This window comes from Anomaloglossus baeobatrachus, chromosome 8, assembly GCF_048569485.1.
Source record: "Anomaloglossus baeobatrachus isolate aAnoBae1 chromosome 8, aAnoBae1.hap1, whole genome shotgun sequence".
Classification (NCBI taxonomy): domain Eukaryota; kingdom Metazoa; phylum Chordata; class Amphibia; order Anura; family Aromobatidae; genus Anomaloglossus; species Anomaloglossus baeobatrachus.
This window is the reverse complement of record NC_134360.1, coordinates 152,070,950-152,096,110: the sequence shown is the minus strand read 5'-3', so window position 1 is coordinate 152,096,110 and position 25,161 is coordinate 152,070,950. Positions and strand designations below refer to the sequence as shown.

Here is a 25,161-nt window from a genome sequence, read left to right as displayed (position 1 = left end):
GCAGACTTACACAGGACAGCTCCCTGCTGAGGAGATGCCACGAGATTAGGGCTGATAATACCTAGAGGTAGGGAATGGAGCTGAGGACTGGGGATCCCTGGAGAAAGTTGTACCCGGTGGCAGTTGGTGTGTGTCCGCTACTGGAAGAGAGACAGACAGAATGGCGGCGGGTCCCCAAGATGCTCCATGCCACGGGGATAGCATTATCGCACCGAAAGAGAGAGGGACCCCCAGATCACTCCACCGGCCCCTTCCTCCTACCTGCCCGGGACCGACCAAAGGCTACAGGCGGCGAGGACCAGCACCCGGGTGCTACGTGGAACAGACTTTAAATAAAGAACAACTGGAACCGCACTCCGTGACTGCTGTGAGTAATGCCGCCGCCCTGTGCCCCCGGTGTCCCTGAGGACTGTTGCCCTGGGTCTCATAAACCTCCCGGGGCTACCCCGCTCCACCCGTGGGGAGTGATTCCATCCGGCTGCCCCGGAGAGAGACTGCGCATCGGCGGCTGAATACCTGGCCGCAAACCACAGGTGGCACTGCAAGCATCCCCCGTCCCCGTCCCGTACCGTTTCCTGGGGGGAGAGTGATGGCAAGCTCTCCAGGAACCCCGTTACCCTCCTTTTACCCTGACTTTCCTTTTATTGAAACCCGCCGGGGGTCACGGAAGCTGGGTCGGGCCACTCACAGCCTGACCCCGAATACCACCGGCCCAGTGACCGTGAGAGCCCTACAAGCCCCGGCGTCGGCGTTTCACATGCCCTTATACACCCCTTCTCCAGGCCAAAAAGAGCTTTCTTCTCTGAGAAGATGTCCTCAGAATCGATGGAAGAAAAGAGAGTTGGTGAAAGGGATAGATTGGCTGGTCTTTGTTTGAAAGATTTTTTCTTAGAAACGTAAAGGCCACTTTACACACAGAGATAAATCTGCGGCAGATCTGTGGTTGCAGTGAAATTGTGGAAATCAGTGCCAGGTTTGTGGCTGTGTACAAATGGCACAATATGTCCATGATTTCACTGCAACCACAGATCTGCCAAAGATTTATATCTGCATGTAAAGTGGCCTTAACTGGTGGCCTGAACAGACATCAGAGGGTTCCAAGACACTTAGAAATTCCTCTCTCTCCTTGACAAAGTCACTGGTAGTCGTCAAACAGACAGGAGACAGGACCAAATGGCAGTATAGTACTTCAGCAGACCTGGATGGATGGGCTTTCACCAAACATTTCTCATGACATCTCTGCCCCCAATGGAGTACCACACCAGATTTCCAGTCCAGAACGGGCTCATGGGCACAGAGCCAATGTAAAACTGTAGGAGGGAAAAAAGCGCAATAGGGTCTTACCCGGTATGAGGGTGGACAGACAAACCTTAGATGCTGATTTTAAAGAACAGGTTGGGATTTTGAGGGATCGCTTCATCGAGAAGGACTTCCCCAGGTCTTTGATGAAAAAAGCTTACCTAGAGACAGCCAAATTGAAACAAACAGACATGCTGAAACCCAAAAAGACTGCATCTATCTCGGGTACAAGAGGGATTATTAATGCTGCTGGAAAGGGCGATTTTTCTGCTAACTTCATCACTACTTACAGCAGTGACAATGTAACCATTAGAAATATTTTCTCCAGACACTGGGGGATATTACTAAGTGACCCCATCCTTAGAAATATGTTACCTGCTCGCCCAGGGGTTACTTTTAGAAGGGCGCCGACCATTAAGAATATTATAGCTCCCAGCAGGTTAAAAGCACCTCTGCTGATGAAAAAAATAGCTACCATAATTGGCTCCTATAGATGCGGTCTCAAAAATTGTCTCTGTTGTAAAAGTATTTGCCACAAAAGGACCACTTTCTGCTCTCAGGGGGGCTCAGAAAATTTCCCCATCAGAAGTCGTTTAACATGCCAGTCGGACTTTGTTATATATTTAGTGGACTGTGTTTGCGCGAAACAATATGTAGGAAGGACGAGTCAGGCCCTCCACTATAGGCTAAATTCACATAGGCACAATGTGAAGATAGGCTATATGCTCCATGCACTCTCTAAGCATTGCGCTCTGAAACACAATAAGGGGATGGTTTTTAATATTACACCAATAGACCAGGTAGCCCCAAATGCCCCCAATAGAATGGAAACCCTGAGCAGAAAGGAGACCTTTTGGATCAACAAACTAAGTACGTTAAAACCCTTTGGTCTAAATGAGGTCACTGACTTGTTTTATTAATTCGTTTTTATCCCCCATTAGTTATGAAGTACCCTTTTATCAAGTTTTATATAGTGGCTTGGCCGTTGTTTTTATATCTAGTGCTAACAAACTTTTTACTCATTTATTGTGTTTTATTGAATTAATATTGTATTTATATTTATAATTTGTAAACCATGTAGTAATTTTTAAATTTATATATCTACAATAAGTATAGTCTTATTGTTTTACCATTTATTATTTATTTCTATTGCGTTTCTGTATTTCTCCCCTATGTTCCTCCATCTCTCATTAATACTCTTATTCTTCATGCAAATGACTGCTATATGCATCTGGTACATCTTTTTTTTTTTTTTGCTGTCTTTCTGCACTTTTTGCACTCTTTGCCGCTAGATTGACAAAACCTCCTCTTTGGCTTGTCTAGCGCAAGCGCATTGTATCTGGTTCGCACGGTAGTGAACTCTGGTCACCCCTCGTTTCCTTGAACTTGTATCACCTCCATCGGGCAGGTGCCCTAGTTTTTTTTTTTTTTTTCTGCACTCACTTCCTATCGGAGCATGTCTCCTTTACAAAAATAGAATGCATACTAAGCATTAGAAAGTAAAAATCCCCGGAAGTTATTTTTATATATAAATGCCCCCCTCTTTTTAGTGGTTTCCTCACTGAGCCCGCTTTTTTTGTCATTGTCAGACATTATAAAATTTTTAATCAAAATAATTTTCAATCACAGTGTCCTTGCAGTTCTATTCCTCATTCTTTATAGTTTTATATATATAAATAAATAAATATAAAAAGATTTTTTTCACGTCCCTCTGGATATTCACTCATGGTCACTGTATCCCCATATATAGTTCTATATATTTATACATATATAGTTTTTTACACATTGTTTAGAATTTTCACACGCAATCTCTGTATCCCCATGTAGAGTAGAGGACTAAACACCAGTATATTCACCTATACTCCATGGGTTTGCACACCATCTTAAACACATCCCTCACATCCCTTCCCCCTGACCTTATTAAATAACACGAGGAACAAGTGTTTTCATGTCTTTATTCATTCATTTATTTATTTTTTATTTTTTCAGTATTCCCTTTGTTGGAATTATCCATGTTTCTTGGGATCATGCTGTTTCAGACACTTTTTTCTGTTATTCACGATTGTTCCATCTTCCCTTTTTTTTTTTTTTATTTCTTCTTTTTCTTCTCTTCCTTCTTTTTTTTTTTTTTTCTTTTTACCATGTGGCTTTGAGTCATCAAGCTCTGAGTCATACAGGCAGTCCTTAATGCATACATGGCTGTTTGCTCCTTATATATAGGTCCAAGCAGCCTTGCTGTAATATGATTTCTTTTCCTGAGGAAGGAGACGGATGTCTCTGAAACACGTAGAAATTGTCCAATAAAAAGGAAATCTTTTAATTTACACGCATCAGTGGTTTTTAGCGCGGCATAAACCCGGTCTTCTCTTCTACCTGTGGGGCACAGAGCCAAGGCAGACCTAGAAGAAAAGGACAAGACAAATTGGGAAGAACAAGGAAGGAGATCTTCTCTGAATGCGTCTCTTCCACACACAGTTCCACAGACTCAAAGATGAAATGTATGGGTTCGTACAGGGGCATTCCATTCATGTACGACACCGACAAAGGACTCTGAAGGCGTCAGATGGAAATCTGGAAACACTCCACCACAGCTCGTTGAATGAAATTTCCCACAGAACAAAAGTCCAGATCAGCTGTTTCAGAGTACTATACTCATCCATACAATAAGGACACAGACAAGGCCAATGGAGAAGAGGAACTGCTTTCACTGAAGGAGACACTCCTACTGAGTCAAGGTAAGGGAGTTCAGGTCTTAGAGGACAGGCCTGCATGAAGTACTCTGCTCCTCCACAGTAGAGCACAACCCCGGCTTGGTAATGGTCTCATCGCTGTTCAACCATTTTGATATCATCCACTTGCATGGTTTCAGGAACCGGCATGGAAGCTGAAGCTCAAGGAGCCAATGGTTTTTGAAAAGTAGGAACCAAACACGTAGACCTCCTTTTTTGGGCGACTTCCTTGGATCATTCCTGGAACCTGCGATCGACCCATGTGGCTAAGGAGATAGGATCATCCAAAGAAGCGGGAATGTCACGATCGGCCAGTTTATCCTTTATCCTCCCAGATGAACCTTCCCAAAAGGTGTACACCAGAGCCTAATTATTTCATACAAGTTCAAAAGACAGGGCATGGAATTGTACCACATATTGACTTACAGTCTGGATTATTTGGCGCAGTTGTAGAAGAGAAAGACGCAGCAGACACGACATGTCCTGGTTCACCAATGACTCTTCAAAAGGCCTGCAGAAATACTGCAATATAAGCGATAATTGGGTTGTTTCTTTGCCATAGAGGATTTACCCAAGCAAGAGCTTCCCCACGAGGTACGATATCAGAAACGGCACCTTGGAATGGTCTGAAGAAAACTGGTGGGCTAACAATTGAAAGTGCAGGGTGCACTGGTTGATGAAACCTCAGCATTACTTGGGGTCACCATCAAAGGAAAGTGGGGCAGATAGACAAGGTACGGTTGCAAGCTGGGTGGGTCCTGGGGCGTTCAGGAGGACATTCATAGATCATAGATGGACCAGAATCTGATTTTGCTGTTCCGCATCTGCAACATATTTTGGTATATTTCCGACAGAGGCAAGGACTACTGGGATAGCTGAGGCTGCAGAAATGGCTGGGTAGGTCAGGCTCAGTCTCTGGTATAGAAAGTACTATTGGGGTAGCTTAGGCTGGAAGCACAGCCGGGTTGAACAGGCACAGTCTCTGGTGTAGCAAGGACTACCGGGGTAGCTGAGGCTGGAGTCACAGCCAGGTTGGACAGGCAGGGACATAGTACCCTGTAACAGAAACACAGCAGACAAGGGGATCTGATATCTAGTTGGATAGGGCAAAGAACTACTAACAAACTAAACACATTGAACAAGCACCTCCCCTAGCGGGAGAATGCCTTATGTACCCAATACCTCTCAGCGATAGGCTGAGAGGTACTTCCTGGGAGTGATGTGTTGACTCTAAGAAAAGGGCAGCAATGCACACGTGACCCAGCAACAGGCTCCGGGAGGAGGAAACAGGGAGTGCACACGTGTAGAAGCGAGGAAACAGCAAGACACATGGTGAGAGCCGGCCGCAGCGGTGAGTAAGCCCATCCCAGCACGGAGTGCACGAACGCCAAAGCTACGATCTGCAGGTTAACAGCGCTTTTCCAAGCGACAGGTTCCCTTTAAATGAACATAGATTGGCAATCATGGAGTTATCCACAGGAGCTTAACACCATCAATCCATACATACATTACCGTTCAAAAGTTTGGGGGGGTCACTCAGACAAATTTGTCTTTTCCATGAAAAATCATACTTTTATTTATCAAATGAGTTGCATAATGAATAAAAAATATAGTCCAGACATTGACTAGGTTAGAAATAATGATTTTTACTTGAAATAATTTCTCCTTCAAACTTTGCTTTTGTCAAAGAATGCTCCCTTTGCAGCAATTACAGCTGTGCAGACCTTTGGCATTCTAGCTGTTTATTTGCTGCGGTAATCTGGAGATATTTCACCCCATGCTTCTAGAAGCCCCTCCAACAAGTTAGATTGCCTTGTTGGGCACTTTTTGCATACCATATTGTCAAGCTGCTCCCAAAAAAGCTTAATAAGGTTGAGATCTGGTGACTGGGCTGGCCACTCCATTACAGATAGAATATCAGCTGCCTGATTCTTCCCTAAATAGTTCATACATTATTTCGAGGTGTGCTTTGCGTCATTGTCCTGTTTTAGGATGAAATTGGCTATAATCAAGCGTTGTCCACAGGGTATGGCATGGCGTTGCAGAATGGAGTGATAGCCTTCCTTATTCAAAATCCCTTTTTCCTTGTACAAATCTCCCACTTTACCAGCACTAAAGCAAGTCCAGACCATCACATTACCTCCACCATGCTTAACAGATGGCGTCCAGCATCTTTTCAGTTGTTCTGCATCTCACAAATGTTCTTCTGTGTGATCCAAACACCTCAAACTTCGATTCATCTGTTCATAACACTTTTTTTCCCAATCTTCCTCTGTCCAATGTCTGGGTTCTTTTGCCCATATTAATCTTTTCCTTTTATTAGCCAGTCTCAGATATGGCTTTTTCTTTGCCACTCTACCCTGAAGGCCAGCATCCCGGAGTTGCCTCTTCACTGTAGACGTTGACACTGGCGTTTTGCAGGTACTATTTAATGAAGCTGCCAGTTGAGGACCTATGAGATATCGATTTCTCAAACTAGAGACTCTAATGTACTTGTCTTGTTGCTCAGTTGTGCAGCTGGGCCTCCCACTTCTCTTTCTACTCTGGTTAGAGGTTGTTTGTGCTCTCCTCTGAAGGGAGTAGTACACACTGTTGTAGGAAATCTTCAGTTTCTTGGCAATTTCTTGCATGGAAAATCCTTCATTTCTAAGAACAAGATCAAACTGTCGAGTTTCACATGAAAGTTCTCTTCTTCTGGCCATTTTGAGAGTTTAAGGGAACCAAGAAACGTAGTGCTCCAGATTCTCAACTAGCTTAAAGGAAGGTCAGTTTTGTAGCTTTTCTAATCAGCAAAACTGTTTTCAACTGTGCTAACATACTTGCACAAGGGTTTTGAAGGGATTTCTAAACATCAATTAGCCTTCTAACACAGTTAGCAAACACAATGTACCATTAGAACACTGTGGTGGTGGTTGTTGGAAATGGGCATCTACATACCTATGTAGATATTGCCTTAAAAACTAGACGTTTGCATCTAGAATAGTCATTTACCACATTAACAATGTAGAGTGTGTATTTCTGTTTAATTTAATGTTAGCTTCATTGAAAAAAAAGTGCTTTTCTTTCAAAAATAAAGAAATATCTAAAACTGTTGAACTGTAGTGTACCTGGCCTAAATCTTTCAGCACATAAAGAATAGAGTTGAGCGCGGTTCGCGGTTCGAGGTTCTCCAGTTCGCGGCTCGAGTGATTTTGGGGGCTGTTCTAGATCGAACTAGAACTCGAGCTGTTTTGCTAAAGCTCGATAGTTCTAGATACGTTCGAGAACGGTTCTAGCAGCAAAAAAAACAGCTAATTCCTAGCTGGCTTTCCGCTGTAATAGTGTAAGTCACTCTGTGACTCACACTATTATGACATTTCAGTGTATAGTGTGGGGGAACAGCGCCTTCAGATCACTGCTGTTTGTATAAAGCGATCGCCATTTTTTTTTTTTCCTTGTCTTCCTTCCCTAAGCGCGCGCGTGTAGTGGGGCGGGCCAGCATGTCAGCCAATCCCAGACACACACACAGCTAAGTGGACTTTTAGCCAGAGAAGCAACGGCATGTGTGATAGGATGTCCATGTCACATGTCCATGCATTATAAAACTGGACATTTTCCTCCAGCACGCCATTATCTGCCTTCTGCGTCCTTGGTGTCAGACATCACTGGCGCAGCTCCTATCGCCGATACTGCTGTATACGCTCCATACACAGCGCTGGACAGCTTAGGGATAGCACTTTCTATCAGTCCTTTTAAGGGCTCATACCGGCAGGGTCAGAGCCATAGGTGACAGGTCCTGAAAACAGAGTTTAACAGCTACACAAGATGACAGCGTCTGTGTAGCTAAGGTCAGGGATTTCCTCGCTGCATTTCCCCATTAGGAGGGATAGAAAGGCTGGCTTCCTTTCCTCTACCCAGAGACCCACAAGCCTGCCACTGTACCCTCCTGCCCTTTGCACACTCCAACTCATTGTTACTAAGCCATTATACTAGCAAACACTGAGTGAACTTAGTGGCATCCTAAACGTGGCTATTGGACTTCTGTAAAGTCCCACTAGTGCAAAGATATTTGCAGCATGTCTGCCTGCATTGCACATTCAAACTCATTATAGCGAAGCCATTATACTAGCAAACACTGAGTGAACTTAGTGGCATCCTAAACGTGGCTATTGGACTTCTGTATAGTCCCTCTAGTGCAAAGATATTTGCAGCACGTCTGCCTGCATTGCACACTCAAACTCATTGTTACTAAGCCATTATACTAGCAATTTATGCTGCCAGTTTAAGGGCCGTAGTTGCATTGTCAGGGATATTTATTCTTTATTTTTCTGCTGTTAATAAAGCTAGACCACCGCTGCAATCTACACCACCTCTCAATTTTTACTACCACATTTTCAGTGCACAATCTTGTCGCAATCAACATGAGTGGCAAAATGACAGATGCTGGTGGAAAGGGGAAGAGGCGTGGTGGAAAAGGAAAAAAAGGGTTTGTCCGTGGGGAAGGTGACAAAGCTCCATTAACATCTGCTGAAGATAGACCATCTACCAGCAAAAGTAAGATGTCTACTACTTACCGTGGACAATCCGATGTGCTCCCTTTTTTACGGACACAAACAACAGGAACAAAGGTAGATGATGGCCAAAAAAGGAAAATGCTTGAATGGATCTCAAGTGGTCCAACAAGTGCCCTCTCAGCCACCTCAAGTACCGCATCCAAAAAACACCAGTCCTCTGAGTTGTCATCCCAATCAAACTTGCTTTCTCCCAGCTCTGAAGTCTCCATCAGCCCTGCACAGTATGGTGGAACTGAGATGGCTGAGTCTACAGAGCTGTTCAGTCATACTATAGCCTGGGAATCAGAGGTCTGCTCCCAAGCTACAGTGAGTACAGACCAGGTAATGGTCTACAGTGATGCCCAGAACCTTTGTGACTCTGATTCAGGCCATGAGGACCAAGTTTCTGAGCATAATGTTGACCCTTTTTCACAAACTGTAACACCTGTGGTTATAGACAATGAGGAACATACTGATGACGATGAGACGCAGATACCAGATTGGGATGACAACTTAAATATTCGGTCAGGGCAAGAAGAGGCTCGGTCTGAGGGTGAGGGGAGTGCAAACACAACAATTGATGATGAAGTTCTAGATCCCACCTAGTGTCAACCCACAGTCAGGCACTCGAGGAGGTCAACAGAGGCGGTGGAGGAGGATGCAACCAACGACAAAGTTGCCTTGCGCCTTCCTGGACAGAGTCGGAGCACTGGTAGCACGTCTACAACTGCATCGTCAGCCACCACTCTGCCTCTGAGCACTAGTCGGGGGTGCTCAGCAGGTCGCATGCCCTCTAAGCCTTGCCTAGCCTGGTCCTTTTTTGACATAGAAAAAGATCGCCCAAATTATGTGATGTGTAAAATTTGTCGTGATTCTGTTAGTAGAGGTCAAAACCTCAGCAGTTTGAAAACTTCTTCCATGAATCGTCACATGAATAAATATCATAGGTCCCAGTGGGAAGCTCACCGTGCTGCAATGCGGCCTAGAGGAGCGAACCATCCACGGCCTGCCCCTTCCAGTGCATCCGCGCGCTCTTCATCTTCTAGGACTGTGGGGACAGCTGTCACACCTGGTTTTCCACGCACAACTTCCACCACTGTAACCGCAACAGGCAGTTTGCTTGGTAGGTCGTCAGTTGGTTTGGAAGGGGAAACAAGTGCGTGTGTACAGCTCTCTCAGACATCGATAGCATCAACGTTGGATGAAGGCAACATCATGTCTCCGCCTGCACTTTCCTCACAAACCTGCATTTTTCCAGGGACACCCTACTCAACACCGTCTACACACAGCAGCCAGATCTCTGTCCCGCAGATGTGGACAAATAAAAGGCCATTTCCTGCGACCCATGACAAAGCTAAGAGGTTGACTTTATCCCTCTGTAAGCTCTTGGCTACCGAAATTCTGCCTTTCCGCCTGGTAGACACACAGGATTTTAGAGACCTTATGTCTGTCGCTGTGCCCCAGTACCAGATGCCCAGTCGCCACTACTTCTCTAAGAAAGGTGTGCCCGCGCTACACCAGCATGTCGCACACAACATCACCGCTTCCTTGAGAAACTCTGTGTGTGAACGGGTGCATTTCACCACCGATACTTGGACCAGTAAGCATGGACAGGGACGTTACATGTCGCTGACTGGGCACTGGGTAACTATGGTGATAGATGGTGAAGGGTCTGCTACACAAGTCTTGCCATCCCCACGACTTGTGTGTCAATCCTCTGTCTGTCCAAGTTCCTCCACTGCTTCTGCCTCCTCCACCTCATCTGTGTCCTCCACCGCCGCCCCAAGCCTGCCTGGTCAGGCCACCAGCGCTCTCACTGCGCAGAAGGAATCACACACCCCTCATTACTATGCTGGCAGCACAGCGCAAAGGAATCAGGCGGTCTTTAGCTTGACATGTCTTGGGAATAAGAGTCACACAGCTGAGGAGTTGTGGTCAGCTCTGCAGTCCGAGTTTAATAAATGGTTGTCTCCACTCAACCTGCAGCCTGGTAAGGCCGTGTGCGACAATGCTGCAAACCTGGGTGCGGCCCTTCGCCTGGGCAAGGTGACACACGTGCCTTGTATGGCTCACGTGTTGAACCTTGTTGTCCAGCAATTTTTAACACACTATCCCGGCTTAGATGGCCTTCTGACCAGGGCACGAAAACTGTCTGCTCACTTCTGCCGTTCAACCACCGCAGCTGAGCAACTTGCATCGCTCCAGAAGTCTTTCGGCCTGCCGGTTCATCGCCGGAAATGCGATGTGGCGACACGCTGGAATTCAACTCTCCACAGGTTACAGCGACTGTGGCAACACCGCCGAGCCCTGGTGCAATACATCATGACGTATAGCCTGGGCCAACGAGATGCAGAGGTGGGGCAGATCACCCTGATGGAGTGGTATCAGATCAAGAACCTATGCATCCTTCTGCACAGTTTCGACATGGCGACGAATATGTTTAGCGCTGACAATGCCATTATCAGCATGACAATTCCAGTCATTTACATGCTGGAGCACACGCTAAACACTATTCGGAGTCAGGGTGTGGGACAACAGGAAGGGGAGGAACTACAGGAGGATTCATATGCGCAAGGGACAACAACATCACCAAGGTCCAGACGTTCATTATCACCAACGCGGCAGGCATGGGACCATGGGGGACAGGGATCAACAAGGGCGCATGGTAGCAGGCGAAATGTTTAGGAAGGTGCAGGAGAACATGAAGAAATGGAGGACGAACTGTCCATGGACATGGAAGACTCAGCGGATGAGGGAGACCTTGGTCAAATTTCAGTTGAAAGAGGTTGGGGGGAGATGTCAGAGGAAGAAAGAACGGTTAGCACCTCTATGCCACAAACACAGCGTGGACTTGGTCCGCATGGCTGCGCAAGACACATGAGTGCCTTCTTGTTGCACTACCTCCAACATGACCCTCGTATTGTCAAAATTAGAAGTGATGATGACTACTGGCTTGCCACACTATTAGATCCCCGGTACAAGTCCCAGTTTTGTGACATAATTCCAGCTATAGAAAGGGACGCACGTATGCAGGAGTATCAGCTGAAGCTGTTACTCGATCTTAGCTCGGCTTTTCCACCAAACAGCCGTGCAGGTGCAGGGAGTGAATCTCCCAGTTGTAACTTGACAAACATGGGACGGTCTTGTCATCTCCAACAGTCTACCCGTACCAGTAGCACCGTATCTGGTGCTGGTAACAGCAATTTTATTGAATCTTTTCATAATTTTTTTAGACCCTCCTTTGCAAGGCCACCAGAGACAACAAGTCTGACACATAGTCAACGGCTGGAGAGGATGATACAGGAGTATCTCCAAATGAACATCGATGCCATGACTTTGCAAATGGAGCCTTGCTCATTTTGGGCTTCAAATCTTGAAAAATGGCCAGAGCTCTCCAGTTACGCCTTGGAGATTTTGTCGTGTCCAGCTGCCAGCGTTGTCTCTGAACGTGTCTTCAGTGCTGCTGGGTGTGTGCTGACAGATAAGCGCACGCGTCTGTCCAGTGGCAATGTGGACAGACTAACGTTCATCAAAATGAACAAGTCATGGATCCACAAGGAATTTACTACCCCTGTGTCATCCTGGGGAGAGTAAATGCTTGTGGATTTGGAATGTGCTTGATGCAAATCAAAACATCCTGTTTGCAACTAGGGCACAAGTGCTGCCACTGATGGGGTGTCTGTGGGGCACAATTTTTGGAAAAAAAGGGAGACTCCGCTTGGAGTAACCCTTACTTAGTGTTTTTAAAAATGATCCAAGATGAACAGAGCTGGGATCAGCAAAGACTTTGCTACCTACCCCGGTGTCATCCTGGTGACGGTTAAGAATGGCGTATTTTTGAATGTGGTTGATGCAAATCTAGCTGTGAAGTGTACAACTAGGGCACAAGTGCTGCCACTGAATGGGTGGGTGTGTGTGGGGTACAATTTTTGGAAAAAAGGGACACTCCGCTTGGAGTAATCCTTGCTTACATTGTTTTAAAAAATGATCCAAGATGCATACAGCTGTGATCAGGAAAGATTTTGCTACCTACCCCGGTGTCATCCTGGGGACGGTTAAGTATGGCGTATTTTTGAATGTGCTTGATACAAATCTAGCTGTGAAGTGTACAACTGGGGCACCACTGAAAACACTGAAGGGGTGGGTGTGTGTGTGGCCCAATTTTTGGAAAAAAGGGAGACTCCGCTTGGAGTAACCCTTGCTTACAGTGTTTTTAAAAAGGAGCCAAGATGAACAGAGCTGGGATCAGGAAAGACTTTGCTACCTACCCCGGTGTCATCCTGGGGACAGTTAAGAATGGCGTATTTTTGAATGTGCTTGATGCAAATCTAGCTGTGAAGTGTACAACTAGGGCACAAGTGCTGCCACTGAATGGGTGGGTGTGTGTGGGGCACAATTTTTGGAAAAAAGGGAGACTCCGCTTGGAGTAACCCTTACTTACAGTGTTTTTAAAAATGATCCAAGATGAACAGAGCTGGGATCAGCAAAGACTTTGCTACCTACCCCGGTGTCATCCTGGGGACGGTTAAGAATGGCGTATTTTTGAATGTGCTTGATGCAAATCTAGCTGTGAAGTGTACAACTAGGGCACAAGTGCTGCCACTGAATGGATGTGTGTGTGTGGGGCACAATTTTTGAAAAAAAGAGACACTCCGCTTGGAGTAATCCTTGCTTACATTGTTTTAAAAAATGATCCAAGATGCATACAGCTGGGATCAGGAAAGACTTTGCTACCTACCCCGGTGTCATCCTGGGGACGGTTAAGAATGGCGTATTTTTGAATGTGCTTGATGCAAATCTAGCTGTGAAGTGTACAACTAGGGCACAAGTGCTGCCACTGAATGGTTGGGTGTGTGTGGGGCACAATTTTTGGAAAAAAAGGGAGACTGCTTGGAGTAACCGTTGCTTGCTGTGTTTTTTAAAAGGAGCCAAGATCAACAAGTCATGGTTCAGCAAAGACTTTGCTACCTACCCCGGTGTCATCCTGGGGACGGTTAAGAATGGCGTATTTTTGAATGTGCTTGATGCAAATCTAGCTGTGAATTGTACAACTGGGGCACAACTGAAAACACTGAAGGGGTGGGTGTGTGTGTGGCCCAATTTTTGGAAAAAAGGGAGACTCCGCTTGGAGTAACCCTTACTTACAGTGTTTTTAAAAATGATCCAAGATGAACAGAGCTGGGATCAGCAAAGACTTTGCTACCTACCCCGTTGTCATCCTGGGGACGGTTAAGAATGGCGTATTTTTGAATGTGCTTGATGCAAATCTAGCTGTGAAGTGTACAACTAGGGCACAAGTGCTGCCACTGAATGGGTGGGTGTGTGTGGGGCACAATTTTTGGAAAAAAGGGACACTCCGCTTGGAGTAATCCTTGGTTACATTGTTTTAAAAAATGATCCAAGATGCATACAGCTGGGATCAGGAAAGACTTTGCTACCTACCCCGGTGTCATCCTGGGGACGGTTAAGAATGGCGTATTTTTGAATGTGCTTGATGCAAATCTAGCTGTGAAGTGTACAACTAGGGCACAAGTGCTGCCACTGAATGGTTGGGTGTGTGTGGGGCACAATTTTTGGAAAAAAAGGGAGACTGCTTGGAGTAACCGTTGCTTGCTGTGTTTTTTAAAAGGAGCCAAGATCAACAAGTCATGGTTCAGCAAAGACTTTGCTACCTACCCCGTTGTCATCCTGGGGACGGTTAAGAATGGCGTATTTTTGAATGTGCTTGATGCAAATCTAGCTGTGAAGTGTACAACTAGGGCACAAGTGCTGCCACTGAATGGGTGGGTGTGTGTGGGGCACAATTTTTGGAAAAAAGGGACACTCCGCTTGGAGTAATCCTTGGTTACATTGTTTTAAAAAATGATCCAAGATGCATACAGCTGGGATCAGGAAAGACTTTGCTACCTACCCCGGTGTCATCCTGGGAACGGTTAAGTATGGCGTATTTTTGATTGTGCTTGATGCAAATCTAGCTGTGAAGTGTACAACTGGGGCACAAGTGCTGCCACTGAAGGGGTGGGTGTGTGTGTGGCCCAATTTTTAGAAAAAAGGGAGACTCCGCTTGGAGTCACCTTGCGGTGTTTTACATGATTTTAGAAGGGCGTGCCATGCCTATATCTGTGTCTCCTCCTCTTTTTTCTTGTCCAGCTCTTTTGTTTTCGCATGAGTATATGTCCTTGTCACTTTCCCATGTGTTTGTGTTGTGAGTTGTTTGTCACCTTTTGGACACCTTTGAGGGTGTTTTCTAGGTGTTTTTATGTGTTTGTGATTGCCTGCCATTGTTTCCTATGCAGTTCGAGTTCGGCTCGTCGAACGTTCGACGAACCGAACTCGAACGGGACCTCCGTTCGGCGAACTGATCTCGAGCCGAACCGCGACCGGTTCGCTCATCTCTAATAAAGAATTGTTAGTAACCGACTGATCACAACTGGAATCCAGCAAGGAGCTCCTAAAAACATAATCCTCTTTTGTCTCCCTCATGCCATAAAACTTTAACATTCACATTCTGTTGACATTCCAAAATCAACTTATTTGTGTGTCTAAAGGCCACTTTACATCGCTAACGAGATGTTGTTGGGATCATGGAATTCGTGACACACATCCGGCCTCGTTAGCGTCGTCGTTGCGTGTGACACATACGAGCGACCGCTAACGATGCAAAATACTTACCAAATCATTGATTGTTGACACGTCGTCCATTTCCCAAATATCCTTGCTTATTTTGGACGCATGTTGTTCGTCGTTCCTGAGGCAGCCCACATCGCTACGTGTAACACCCCAGGAGTGACGAACAACACCGTACCTGCGTCCTCCGGCAACGAGATGAGCGTGACTTTCATGCGGCTGCTCTCCGCCCCTCCGCTTCTATTGGATGCCTGCCGTGTGACGTCGCTGTGACGCTACACGAACCGCCCCCTTAGAAAAGAGGCTGTTCGCCGGCCACAGCGACGTCATTAGGATTGTAAGTATGTGTGATGGCTACTAATGATTTTGTCTGCCACGGGCAGCAAATTGCCCGTGACGCACAAACGACGGAGGCGGTGCGAATGCTAGCGACATCGCTAGTGATGTCGCAGCGTGTAAAGCCCCTTTAAGAGGAAAACATTGATTGTTTTATAGATATCAAGAATTAAGTTACTTTTGGAATTAAATGTTTGAACTTGCTTATTCCTATGTTTCAAAATTTACCTTTCCTTAAGCAGATTGGATATTCCAGTTTTCCATGTTCACAAGTAATTTTCATCTGAGTGTTAGGAAGAGCTTCATATCCAAAAATGCAATCGAATTCTATTTTGTCCCCATGTGTAAGGTAAATTTTTTTCTCGCCTATAACCTTTGGCTGTATATTATTTTCATCCATGCTGTTTTCCTTTGCAGTACATGGTTCTGAAAAGATAAAATGGACATTTCCACCATGTTAATTTAAATCTTTTTAGATAAGCCAAAACAAGTTAACTATAGCTGATAAAACTATACAAAGTACATCATTAGTAATGATGGTCGCTGAATTTTTTAATTTAAATTATTTCTTCCTCCAATTGCTGATGCCAATCCATTTATTGTAAAATTGTTATGCCCCTGGAAATAGAAATGCAAATTTTCACTTCAACCAACTGGGTGCTATACTACAGAAATTCTCTGTGGAAGTTTGCTTATTCTTGTCTCACAACATCTCTTGGTAAGAATTGGAAGCCCGTTTACACAATAGATGGTCAGCTAGACCCCTTGGATCTAAAGGGCCTTAACGAGAGATGAGAGAACCTTTCAAAGTTCGGTTCGCTGAGCCTAACCGAACAAACACTACATTCTAAAAAATGTTTGTTGAACCGTTCGACGAACCTTTCGAACTTCATTGGATTCAGTGGGAGGCCAAATCAAAGGCAGACAAATCACCTTTAGGGGGTCAAAAAGCTTCCAAAACAGCAAAAATACATTTTACAGAGCGGCCCCACTGTTCTGGAATAGTCATTAGCTTCCTAGACTATTAACAGAAGAAATATAGAGGTGGATTAGAGACAGACATAGGGCTCCCTTGCCCCTGCCAGCACAGACAAGACACCACTGGGAGACCCATCTTGGAGACTTGAGATTTAAAAACCTTTCAGGCAGACAACAAGACAGTGGTATCAATTGCCCCCCCCCCCATTTCTCCATAGTGTATTTGCACAGCAGGGAACTATGGTCCATGCAGCAAAGGATGTGGCCTTGCATTTCCATTTTCAAAAGTGAGCACAAAGCGACAGTACATCAGGGCCAGCATAGTGCACTAGAAATTCCTTTGCAATGCATATATAATGTAACACAGGCATAGTGCTGTCACCAGGTTTGCACTGTTACAGCACATGTCCTTCCCTGGCTCCAGGTTTAGTGGAGACAGCCATTTATCAAACTGGGCTTGGATAGTGGTCTACAACTTTGCAGTTGTGTGACTGAGTTCTCCAATGCATTAAAATGTAAGCACTGCCTGAAATTGTCATTTTAATAATCAAGAGATGCATGAGTGACAAGCATAGGCCTCTTGCTTCCAGGCCCCTTGCAATACAGTCAAGACACAACTTGGAGACCCATCTTGCAGTATTGATATTTAAAAACATTGTGGACAGACAGCAGGACAGTGGCATCAATTGTGCCCCCCCCCCCCAATTTCCCCACATCAGGAAGGTGTGGTCCATGCAACATACAGGATGTGACCTGGCATTTAAATTTTTAAATATAAAAAGTGGGATGAGTGACAGGATTGGGCTTTTTGCTCCCACACCTCTACCATTACAGACAAGACACAACTTGGAGACCCATCTTTGAGTCTTGATATTTAAAAACATTGCAGGCACACAGCAGGAAAGTGGCATTAATTGACCCCCCTCAATTGCCCAGAGTGTGTTTGCACAAGCGCAAGGAGGTAGGATCCATGCAACATACAGGATGTGGCTACGGTGTCTCACATGGGACAAAAACACCAAGTCTGGTCACTTCTGTAACAGCTGTCGAGCTCTCACTCACCCCAACTGTAGCTGGCAAACAAGTGGAGGTTCTGTGGTTGGAGACCTGTGTGAGAATAGTTTCGACAGTGATGCAGAAGGAGGAAGAAGCTGCAGACACAGTTGATTTGGTGGCCGGTGGTTGGATAGGCCCAATAGTCTGCCTTTTAGAGCAGTAAGATTCCCACAGTAATGCATGTTGTTTGTACATGTGCCGGTTTATGCATGTAGTAGTCAAATTATTTGAATTTTTGCCTCTACTGAGTCGTTGATTACAACTTTGCTGGATAACAAAAGTTGGGTTATCTTTTGCAGTCTCAAAAAAGGCTCAGCCAAGCAACCCTTCCTGTGAACTACAGACCTGCAACTGCTGCTGGCCACAGCCAAAGTTATGGCTGAGGATGCAGTGTTTCTTATGGTTGCATCAATATGTGTTTGTGTGGGTATCGCCAATGTAACCTCCTCATCTTCCTTCTTCCCCTTCTCCTCATCTGCTAAGCTACACAGATGCATGCATATGGGTTCACACCAAGTGGTATCTACAACTTAATCGTGAGGCTCTATATTGTTCCACGCCTCCTCTTCCTGACCTGACATCACATAACAGTACAGATGCATCTCAAGTATCTGACTCTCATTATGATCACCTCCACCCCCGGGGGTTAACGTCAGTTGATGAGGGTCGGGATCCTGCTCAGAGCCTACTTCGTCTGAACCAGGATCCAACATACAAAGATATAGCACGCAGTATAAAATAACAATAACTAGAAATATGGTTGACTGCATAATTTTGAGTAAGCAATTAAAACTGCCAAGCCTTTTTTAACTACTTCGCTAGCAAATATACAGCAGGTAACACTAACACAAAAACTAGAAATGTGTTTTACTGCCTATTTTGGAGCAGGCAGTAATAAGTAGCAATACCTATTTAGATCATTCACTGGCAACTCTTTCGCAGGCACTTACAAGTAGCAATCCCTATTTCTATCATGAAATGCTGATTTGTGGCACACATCTTTCCCTACACTGCACGTCCCTATTCTATACTATTGCTCTCCTATCTATCTCAGCTAGTTATTATTAAACCTCAAGATAACATAACTCTCTAGCAGCACCAGCACCTTTCCAAATGTTTAACATTCACAAAATGGCGCCGATGCTACATGTCCGCATTTCAGATGGAGACGAACATGTGACATAGGCAGCCAATGAATCAAGCCCTTTTGTCTGAACCTTGTGGATGTTTGATGCACCGTGAGTGGCTGCAAGAACATGCGCAAGAAGGTTAAGGGGAAAAAATGGCGCCACGCGCCTCTAGATTCTCCCGAGTCTCCACCCCCTCCTCCCATTAAACACATACCCTCATACATCATACAGCACCACAATCTCTAAACAAAAGCATCATATGTTATTAGAAAAGCATTTCTTAAAACACGATCAGTGATCAAACAAAAGGAAATGTTGCAGACGTTTGGGAAAGTGCTGGGATTACTGAACTGAGCCGAACATGCTCAGGCTTGTACTAAGTTTGACACTGGCGAACCTTTATTGAACAGGTTCACTCATCTCTAGGCTTAACCACTTCACTCCCTAGCAATTTTCCATTTTTTATTTTCCTTTTTTTCCTCCCCTTCTTCCAAGAGCGATAATTTTATTTTTCTGGTAATGTAGCTATACGAGGCCTTGTTTTTTGCAGATCGAGTTGTACTTTTGAACGACACCATTCATTCTGCACCATATTGTAGTGAAAAATGGGAACAAATTCCAAGTGCTGTAAAATTGCAAAAATAACTGCACTTGCACAGTTATTATTTTTTTTTTTTAATTTATCATGTTCACTATAAGGTAAAACTGAACTTGCATTATAATTCCCCAGGTCAATATGAGTTCACAGATATCAATTGTGTATAAATTACTTTTATCTTTTGCAAAAATGTATACACTAAGTACCCTGTTATTAAGCACTTGCAATTCATTTATTTATATTCAGGGTATTTTTCATACAATTTTTCTCCTTGGTTTTTTCTAGTCTTAAGGCTGCAATTCACATGCTTAATGTTGCATGTTTACTGAACATTGTTTCAGCTCAGGTTTTTGTGTTTTTTGTATGTTTTCTTGCTTGGTTGCAAGTTGGGGGTGCAGCCCTCCTAGTACTGAGACTGAACAGCTGATTGCGTCTCACTTTGCTGTGTATTTTATCTGGGACACAGCTAACCACTTGCCACCATCCATATTGGAGTTCTGACATGACACAAGTCAGGTATTGATAATGTTTTTAACTTCAGTAGGTTAGGGACTGTCTCAGATGGGTACACCGTGACGAGGTGAGACAGCTTTTTACCTTTTTGCAAAAATGTATACACTAAGTACCCTGTTATTAAGCACTTGCAATTCATTTATTTATATTCAGGGTATTTTTCATACAATTTTTCTCCTTGGTTTTTTCTAGTCTTAAGGCTGCAATTCACATGCTTAATGTTGCATGTTTACTGAACATTGTTTCAGCTCAGGTTTTTGTGTTTTTTGTATGTTTTCTTGCTTGGTTGCAAGTTGGGGGTGCAGCCCTCCTAGTACTGAGACTGAACAGCTGATTGCGTCTCACTTTGCTGTGTATTTTATCTGGGACACAGCTAACCACTTGCCACCATCCATATTGGAGTTCTGACATGACACAAGTCAGGTATTGATAATGTTTTTAACTTCAGTAGGTTAGGGACTGTCTCAGATGGGTACACCGTGACGAGGTGAGACAGCTTTTTACCTTTTTGCAAAAATGTATACACTAAGTACCCTGTTATTAAGCACTTGCAATTCATTTATTTATATTCAGGGTATTTTTCATACAATTTTTCTCCTTGGTTTTTTCTAGTCTTAAGGCTGCAATTCACATGCTTAATGTTGCATGTTTACTGAACATTGTTTCAGCTCAGGTTTTTGTGTTTTTTGTATGTTTTCTTGCTTGGTTGCAAGTTGGGGGTGCAGCCCTCCTAGTACTGAGACTGAACAGCTGATTGCGTCTCACTTTGCTGTGTATTTTATCTGGGACACAGCTAACCACTTGCCACCATCCATATTGGAGTTCTGACATGACACAAGTCAGGTATTGATAATGTTTTTAACTTCAGTAGGTTAGGGACTGTCTCAGATGGGTACACCGTGACGAGGTGAGACAGCTTTTTACCTTTTTGCAAAAATGTATACACTAAGTACCCTGTTATTAAGCACTTGCAATTCATTTATTTATATTCAGGGTATTTTTCATACAATTTTTCTCCTTGGTTTTTTCTAGTCTTAAGGCTGCAATTCACATGCTTAATGTTGCATGTTTACTGAACATTGTTTCAGCTCAGGTTTTTGTGTTTTTTGTATGTTTTCTTGCTTGGTTGCAAGTTGGGGGTGCAGCCCTCCTAGTACTGAGACTGAACAGCTGATTGCGTCTCACTTTGCTGTGTATTTTATCTGGGACACAGCTAACCACTTGCCACCATCCATATTGGAGTTCTGACATGACACAAGTCAGGTATTGATAATGTTTTTAACTTCAGTAGGTTAGGGACTGTCTCAGATGGGTACACCGTGACGAGGTGAGACAGCTTTTTACCTTTTTGCAAAAATGTATACACTAAGTACCCTGTTATTAAGCACTTGCAATTCATTTATTTATATTCAGGGTATTTTTCATACAATTTTTCTCCTTGGTTTTTTCTAGTCTTAAGGCTGCAATTCACATGCTTAATGTTGCATGTTTACTGAACATTGTTTCAGCTCAGGTTTTTGTGTTTTTTGTATGTTTTCTTGCTTGGTTGCAAGTTGGGGGTGCAGCCCTCCTAGTACTGAGACTGAACAGCTGATTGCGTCTCACTTTGCTGTGTATTTTATCTGGGACACAGCTAACCACTTGCCACCATCCATATTGGAGTTCTGACATGACACAAGTCAGGTATTGATAATGTTTTTAACTTCAGTAGGTTAGGGACTGTCTCAGATGGGTACACCGTGACGAGGTGAGACAGCTTTTTACCTTTTTGCAAAAATGTATACACTAAGTACCCTGTTATTAAGCACTTGCAATTCATTTATTTATATTCAGGGTATTTTTCATACAATTTTTCTCCTTGGTTTTTTCTAGTCTTAAGGCTGCAATTCACATGCTTAATGTTGCATGTTTACTGAACATTGTTTCAGCTCAGGTTTTTGTGTTTTTTGTATGTTTTCTTGCTTGGTTGCAAGTTGGGGGTGCAGCCCTCCTAGTACTGAGACTGAACAGCTGATTGCGTCTCACTTTGCTGTGTATTTTATCTGGGACACAGCTAACCACTTGCCACCATCCATATTGGAGTTCTGACATGACACAAGTCAGGTATTGATAATGTTTTTAACTTCAGTAGGTTAGGGACTGTCTCAGATGGGTACACCGTGACGAGGTGAGACAGCTTTTTACCTTTTTGCAAAAATGTATACACTAAGTACCCTGTTATTAAGCACTTGCAATTCATTTATTTATATTCAGGGTATTTTTCATACAATTTTTCTCCTTGGTTTTTTCTAGTCTTAAGGCTGCAATTCACATGCTTAATGTTGCATGTTTACTGAACATTGTTTCAGCTCAGGTTTTTGTGTTTTTTGTATGTTTTCTTGCTTGGTTGCAAGTTGGGGGTGCAGCCCTCCTAGTACTGAGACTGAACAGCTGATTGCGTCTCACTTTGCTGTGTATTTTATCTGGGACACAGCTAACCACTTGCCACCATCCATATTGGAGTTCTGACATGACACAAGTCAGGTATTGATAATGTTTTTAACTTCAGTAGGTTAGGGACTGTCTCAGATGGGTACACCGTGACGAGGTGAGACAGCTTTTTACCTTTTTGCAAAAATGTATACACTAAGTACCCTGTTATTAAGCACTTGCAATTCATTTATTTATATTCAGGGTATTTTTCATACAATTTTTCTCCTTGGTTTTTTCTAGTCTTAAGGCTGCAATTCACATGCTTAATGTTGCATGTTTACTGAACATTGTTTCAGCTCAGGTTTTTGTGTTTTTTGTATGTTTTCTTGCTTGGTTGCAAGTTGGGGGTGCAGCCCTCCTAGTACTGAGACTGAACAGCTGATTGCGTCTCACTTTGCTGTGTATTTTATCTGGGACACAGCTAACCACTTGCCACCATCCATATTGGAGTTCTGACATGACACAAGTCAGGTATTGATAATGTTTTTAACTTCAGTAGGTTAGGGACTGTCTCAGATGGGTACACCGTGACGAGGTGAGACAGCTTTTTACCTTTTTGCAAAAATGTATACACTAAGTACCCTGTTATTAAGCACTTGCAATTCATTTATTTATATTCAGGGTATTTTTCATACAATTTTTCTCCTTGGTTTTTTCTAGTCTTAAGGCTGCAATTCACATGCTTAATGTTGCATGTTTACTGAACATTGTTTCAGCTCAGGTTTTTGTGTTTTTTGTATGTTTTCTTGCTTGGTTGCAAGTTGGGGGTGCAGCCCTCCTAGTACTGAGACTGAACAGCTGATTGCGTCTCACTTTGCTGTGTATTTTATCTGGGACACAGCTAACCACTTGCCACCATCCATATTGGAGTTCTGACATGACACAAGTCAGGTATTGATAATGTTTTTAACTTCAGTAGGTTAGGGACTGTCTCAGATGGGTACACCGTGACGAGGTGAGACAGCTTTTTACCTTTTTGCAAAAATGTATACACTAAGTACCCTGTTATTAAGCACTTGCAATTCATTTATTTATATTCAGGGTATTTTTCATACAATTTTTCTCCTTGGTTTTTTCTAGTCTTAAGGCTGCAATTCACATGCTTAATGTTGCATGTTTACTGAACATTGTTTCAGCTCAGGTTTTTGTGTTTTTTGTATGTTTTCTTGCTTGGTTGCAAGTTGGGGGTGCAGCCCTCCTAGTACTGAGACTGAACAGCTGATTGCGTCTCACTTTGCTGTGTATTTTATCTGGGACACAGCTAACCACTTGCCACCATCCATATTGGAGTTCTGACATGACACAAGTCAGGTATTGATAATGTTTTTAACTTCAGTAGGTTAGGGACTGTCTCAGATGGGTACACCGTGACGAGGTGAGACAGCTTTTTACCTTTTTGCAAAAATGTATACACTAAGTACCCTGTTATTAAGCACTTGCAATTCATTTATTTATATTCAGGGTATTTTTCATACAATTTTTCTCCTTGGTTTTTTCTAGTCTTAAGGCTGCAATTCACATGCTTAATGTTGCATGTTTACTGAACATTGTTTCAGCTCAGGTTTTTGTGTTTTTTGTATGTTTTCTTGCTTGGTTGCAAGTTGGGGGTGCAGCCCTCCTAGTACTGAGACTGAACAGCTGATTGCGTCTCACTTTGCTGTGTATTTTATCTGGGACACAGCTAACCACTTGCCACCATCCATATTGGAGTTCTGACATGACACAAGTCAGGTATTGATAATGTTTTTAACTTCAGTAGGTTAGGGACTGTCTCAGATGGGTACACCGTGACGAGGTGAGACAGCTTTTTACCTTTTTGCAAAAATGTATACACTAAGTACCCTGTTATTAAGCACTTGCAATTCATTTATTTATATTCAGGGTATTTTTCATACAATTTTTCTCCTTGGTTTTTTCTAGTCTTAAGGCTGCAATTCACATGCTTAATGTTGCATGTTTACTGAACATTGTTTCAGCTCAGGTTTTTGTGTTTTTTGTATGTTTTCTTGCTTGGTTGCAAGTTGGGGGTGCAGCCCTCCTAGTACTGAGACTGAACAGCTGATTGCGTCTCACTTTGCTGTGTATTTTATCTGGGACACAGCTAACCACTTGCCACCATCCATATTGGAGTTCTGACATGACACAAGTCAGGTATTGATAATGTTTTTAACTTCAGTAGGTTAGGGACTGTCTCAGATGGGTACACCGTGACGAGGTGAGACAGCTTTTTACCTTTTTGCAAAAATGTATACACTAAGTACCCTGTTATTAAGCACTTGCAATTCATTTATTTATATTCAGGGTATTTTTCATACAATTTTTCTCCTTGGTTTTTTCTAGTCTTAAGGCTGCAATTCACATGCTTAATGTTGCATGTTTACTGAACATTGTTTCAGCTCAGGTTTTTGTGTTTTTTGTATGTTTTCTTGCTTGGTTGCAAGTTGGGGGTGCAGCCCTCCTAGTACTGAGACTGAACAGCTGATTGCGTCTCACTTTGCTGTGTATTTTATCTGGGACACAGCTAACCACTTGCCACCATCCATATTGGAGTTCTGACATGACACAAGTCAGGTATTGATAATGTTTTTAACTTCAGTAGGTTAGGGACTGTCTCAGATGGGTACACCGTGACGAGGTGAGACAGCTTTTTACCTTTTTGCAAAAATGTATACACTAAGTACCCTGTTATTAAGCACTTGCAATTCATTTATTTATATTCAGGGTATTTTTCATACAATTTTTCTCCTTGGTTTTTTCAGAGCCTACTTCGTCTGAACCAGGATCCAACATACAAAGATATAGCACGCAGTATAAAATAACAATAACTAGAAATATGGTTGACTGCATAATTTTGAGTAAGCAATTAAAACTGCCAAGCCTTTTTTAACTAC

At 43.6% G+C, this 25,161-nt stretch overlaps 1 protein-coding gene across 1 annotated transcript in view; it reads right to left on the bottom strand.

The window, feature by feature from the left end:
- Window positions 1-25,161, bottom strand: part of LOC142250053 (complement factor H-related protein 1-like) — a 214,976-nt gene that overhangs the window by 21,212 nt on the left and 168,603 nt on the right. The window contains exon 8 of the mRNA XM_075322115.1: window positions 15,752-15,949. Coding sequence (XP_075178230.1) covers window positions 15,752-15,949 — 198 coding nt within the window. The remainder of the gene's footprint in view (window positions 1-15,751; window positions 15,950-25,161) is intronic.